General features: G+C 51.5%; 1 protein-coding gene across 1 annotated transcript; it reads left to right on the top strand.

Annotated features, from left to right (window-relative positions):
- The first annotated feature begins 313 nt into the window (after positions 1-313).
- LOC104160554 (voltage-dependent calcium channel gamma-5 subunit-like) lies at positions 314-3,765 on the top strand. Its single transcript, XM_009698697.1, is given in 6 exon segments — positions 314-521; positions 1,293-1,379; positions 2,147-2,287; positions 2,925-3,070; positions 3,479-3,595; positions 3,598-3,765. Coding segments are annotated over 6 exon segments (867 nt in total).
- The last annotated feature ends 939 nt before the right edge of the window (positions 3,766-4,704 follow it).

Here is a 4,704-nt window from a genome sequence, read left to right as displayed (position 1 = left end):
CGGGAGCCGATGCGCTCCTCCCAGCCAGCCCATCCCGTCCCGCTCCCGCCCCAGTGCCAGCACCTGGCGCTCAGCACATCCGCGAGCCCTGGGCCGGCGTGGGGCAGCAGTCGGGTGGGATTTGGTTCAAACTCTCCATCTGTCAGGGCCCGCTGTGATTGTTTTAATGGTTTGTTTCAGCTCGACCTATATAAGCAATTAAGGGCAGAGGGCAAAGCTTTGGACACATCCGTTCCTCCCAAAAAGCGGTAGACGGCTCCGTGCTGACGGCTGCATCCCTTCTCCTCCGTCCCCGCCGCCGCCTCGGCCCCGTATGCTGTTGGGAATGAGCGCCTGTGGGAGGAAGGCGCTGACCCTGCTCAGCAGCGTGTTTGCCGTCTGCGGCCTCGGCCTCCTGGGCATCTCCGTCAGCACCGACTACTGGCTCTACCTGGAGGAGGGCATCGTCCAGCCCCAAAACCAGACGGCAGAAATCAAACTGTCACTGCACTCGGGGCTCTGGAGGGTCTGCTTTCTGGCAGGTATGGGCCCCCTCCCAAAAATGTCCCCTGCTAAGGTGATGTTTGCTGCATGTCAGTGTTGTATAGTGGGAAAGGTACCAGGGAAAATGGGATTTTTAGAGCCTCTGCCCATCTTTGCTTCCAAACTAGGGCACAACCTTTGGCAAGTAATGCCATCGTCCCATGCCCAACTTTAATAGTCAGATGGATAAATGTGCCTTTGCACGCAGGCTTTGGGTGAGTTTGCTGCTGCCCTGCCAGACCCCGCTCCATCCCAGCACCACGGCCACAGCGCCTTGGGCGGCAGCTCAAAACTTTCCTTTTTGTCCCTGCAAAATTTAGATTCAGGTCAGCTGGACCATTCCCTCCATCTGCGCCAAGTTTGATGAAGCAATTTGGCTGCAGAGACAGAGTTGAACAAAACCCAACGGAATGAGAATCTCAAAGTGACCGATCTGAAATGTCACCAAGTTTCAAATGCTGCTTTGAAAAAGTCAGGGGAGTGAGGAGCTCTGATACGGCCCCTGGGGTGACCTTAAACCCTGCGACTTCAGGGTTCGTGGTTTTGTATACAAGGGAATCCTTTCGCACAAGAGAGATGGTAGTTGAGAGATGGTAGTTAAGAGATATCTTTCTTCAGCCCCAAACACTGACACCCAAGATGGAAGCAGCATTAAAAAGCAAGATCGTTTTTATGCATGCACTGAAATTAGTTTTAAAGCCACTCTCTCCCCCACCAAAGATAAACAGACAAACACACCGCAGGTGTGACTGGGTCTGTGTCTGCTGCAGGTGAAGAGCGTGGCCGGTGCTTCACTATCGAATACGTCATGCCGATGAACATCCAGCTGACATCTGAATCCACAGTCAATGTCCTGAGTAAGTGGTTCAGTGGGGTCCTACCCTCTGCGTCCTGCAAAGCACCAAAGGGTCACTAGGGATCCCCCCCAAGAAATGCTCTTTGTGTCCTTGCCGCAGAAACTCCTAGTTCCTTGACAGTGCTACCATACAAGGATGCCACTACATTTTCTACCACGTGAATTGCCCAGTGTGCTCTTAAGCTTTTGGGGACATCCTTTTCTGATGGCAAGATGCTCCCAGGGGCTCTGAGCTGTACAATGTCCTGTCACTGGCTATTCAGCGCTGATGTTTATGGAAGTGTTTGGCTTTATACTCTCCTCCCTGTAATTTGCAGCTCTATTTATTCTGTGGCAGTCAATTTTACACATTGCATAGTGGGATGAATTAAGGATGGAGTGTCACAGCTCTCGCGGCGACTTCTGCAGTCGTTTCTGATTTAATAAATAGAAGTGTTCAGCAAACAGTTTTCCAGTGAAGCCAGAGAAAAATGCAGGTTCCGATGTTTTTTTTTCCTATGTAACGCTTCATGTAGAAACCCTCAGAAAAGCGACCATTAGCAGACGTTTCTGCGGCCAGACAGTCACCTCTTTACTCAGCTCATTAGCAAAGAGGGGAACCCCAGCCAGGGGCTGGGGAGCAGCACGGGGGCCCCCGCATTAACCAGGAGCGAGGAAGGACACGACGTGGTCAGCGAGCATCAGGGCCGGAGCCATCTCACCCAGCTGAGCCCATTTCTCGGGCTGTGTGGGGAGGACTGACCTGTTCTTGCTTTCCTCTGCCACCAGAGATGATCCGCTCTGCCACCCCCTTCCCTCTGGTCAGCCTCTTCTTCATGTTCATCGGCTTCATCCTCAGCAACATCGGCCACATTCGGCCTCACAGGACCATCCTTGCCTTCGTCTCGGGGATATTCTTCATCCTGTCGGGTGAGTTTTGCTAGCCAAGTTTTCTCTTGAAAGTCCCTGAGCATGGAGCACATTTGCTTTTGCATCTGCTGGTGCTCTCCTGACCCGCTGTGGTGGCTCCTCCTTGGACTCAGCACCCCTGGGGGCTCCTGGCTCAGCACCACAGCCGGCTTAGATTTGCAGGATGGAAAATCACCCTGTGCAAGGCTCCTTTGTGGCAGTGGCGAGGAGATGGGGGGGAAAAGCCCCCACCAGCCCTACAGGAGCAGGTACCGGGGTGGTGGGTAAGGGGATGCCTCTCATGGCACGTCGGTCCCAGGGGAGATCTGAAACTTCAGACTGCTCAGCCAGGATGTTTCTACATGAGACAAGTGAATGTTTTATTCATGGTGTTGTGCTAGTGTTAAACAAATAGCTGTGACAGCCGAGCTTTGAAGCCAGCTCCTACCCGGTGGCACAAGGACTTGCTTGAGCAGGTAAAGGTTTGAGTGAAGTGAGAGGAGTGCCCGGGGTTTGAAAGCAGCTTCTTTCCCCAGTTATTTCAAGCGCAGTTCCACACTTTTACACTTTCACCCACAAGTCGTTTCTTAAAGGAAGGTGCTTCTTCAGTGGCTTCATCCCTGAAGCGTTTCTACTCTCCTCCTTGGCTTCTCCCCAGGTCTGTCTCTGGTGGTGGGGCTGGTCCTCTACATATCCAGCATTAATGACGAGATGCTGAACAGGACCAAGGACTCAGAAACATTCTTCAATTACAAATACGGATGGTCGTTTGCCTTCTCTGCCATCTCATTCCTTCTCACGGAGGTACCCGGCAGCTCTCGCATCCCTGTAACGAGTGTATCCCATTGGGGGGGGGCGGGCATAGTGGCTGTGAGCAGGGTTTAAGGGTAGGCTGTGAGGGCAGATGAGTAACGTACAGTATCGTGGGAGATGTACAGTGGGGACAGACCCCAAGGCTGGAGCACTGATGGGGCACTTGGTCATGATTTGATGCAGAGCATGAAAGGCAGAGGAGGAGGAGACGTGGTTGTGCCATGTTCTTCGCTGCATGGATCCGAGGCCCAGGGCACTGAAGTGGCTGTCCTTGGGAGTCCTGGTGCATCGTCAGCAGAGCAAAAAAAAACCAATTTATGTTTCTGTTCTGTTTTGGTGGTGGTGGAGAAGGCAGCCGTTAGCAGGGTGAGGGTCAGGCCGTGTCTCTCTCCCCTGCAGAGCGCTGGGGTGATGTCCGTCTACCTCTTCATGAAGCGATACACGGCCGAGGACATCTACCGACCTCACCCCGGCTTCTACCGGCCCCGTCTGAGCAACTGCTCGGACTACTCTTTTTGGGGCAGTTCTTGCACCCAGACGCGTGGGCGCGGGGACGCAGCCCCTCGGATATCTCCAGCGAGGCGTCCCTGCAGATGAACAGTAACTACCCGGCTCTGCTCAAGTGTCCCGACTACGACCAGATGTCCTCGTCCCCGCCCCTGCGCCCGCTCCCACCCCAGCACTGATGGTCGCCCCGTCCTGACTCCGTTAGTCGTTCATTTTTTAGGCCACTCTTTCAGGGCAATTCTCTATTTATAGGAGCGTGAATATAACCGGGGAGATTGGTTATATAACCGATAATGTAACATAGAGAATTGGGATATTTTCCTTTCTTTGTTTTTTTGGTTTTGTTTGGTTTTTGTTTTTGTTTTTTTTAATTCTTCCCTGCATAACTAAGAATCTCTCCAAAGTCCTCTTCTTTCAGCTCATCCCGCTGAGCAAACAGCAGTTCTGCCTGGGGGATAAATCCAGGGCTGGACTTGAGAGCGGAAAAAGAAAATAGAGTAGAACTAAGAGAAAAAAAAAATACGTATTTTTTTGGTTTAGGTAGGCTGCAAAAGTTTGTGTATTTGACTGTATCATTTAATTATAGATTTACTGGCCTAAGTGCCAGCAGGCGTAAAAGATTTGTGTAAATTTCCAAGAAATAGCCATCATTAGAAAAATATAAACTTTGCCTTGATTCAATATTTACTGATTGATATCTCTCATTGCTGGATATCACTTTTAACCAGGCTGTAATGGGAAATAGCCATCTTTCTCGACTATACCTCAGCAGGCTTAGACACAAGCAGGTTGATGTTTCTCAATGGCCGCTGGCAAAGTGTTGCTTAAATCTCGTGTGTTAGGCTGGAGGCATTCCAGCCCTGGGGTGTCCGGGCTGTTGGGGTGGCTCAGGCACCCACATTTCCCGCGCCATCCCGTAGACTGGAGGTCTGAAGAGCAACTGGGAGAACTTCAGCGCAGCATCGAGTGGAAATCTACCTAAAACCTTCCCATAGGAAATATTAGGCACAGGATTTAGGGGGAATTATGGCCAGAAGTGCAAGTTATTTCAGTGAAAGGCGAGATCCCAAACCAGCGTAAAGTGATGTAGCTGAAATTAATGGCACTACTGCACCATA

This window comes from Cariama cristata, unplaced genomic scaffold (genome assembly GCF_000690535.1).
Source record: "Cariama cristata isolate BGI_N322 unplaced genomic scaffold, ASM69053v1 scaffold18094, whole genome shotgun sequence".
NCBI classification, from domain to species: domain Eukaryota; kingdom Metazoa; phylum Chordata; class Aves; order Cariamiformes; family Cariamidae; genus Cariama; species Cariama cristata.
This window is presented reverse-complemented; position numbering and strand designations above follow the sequence as displayed.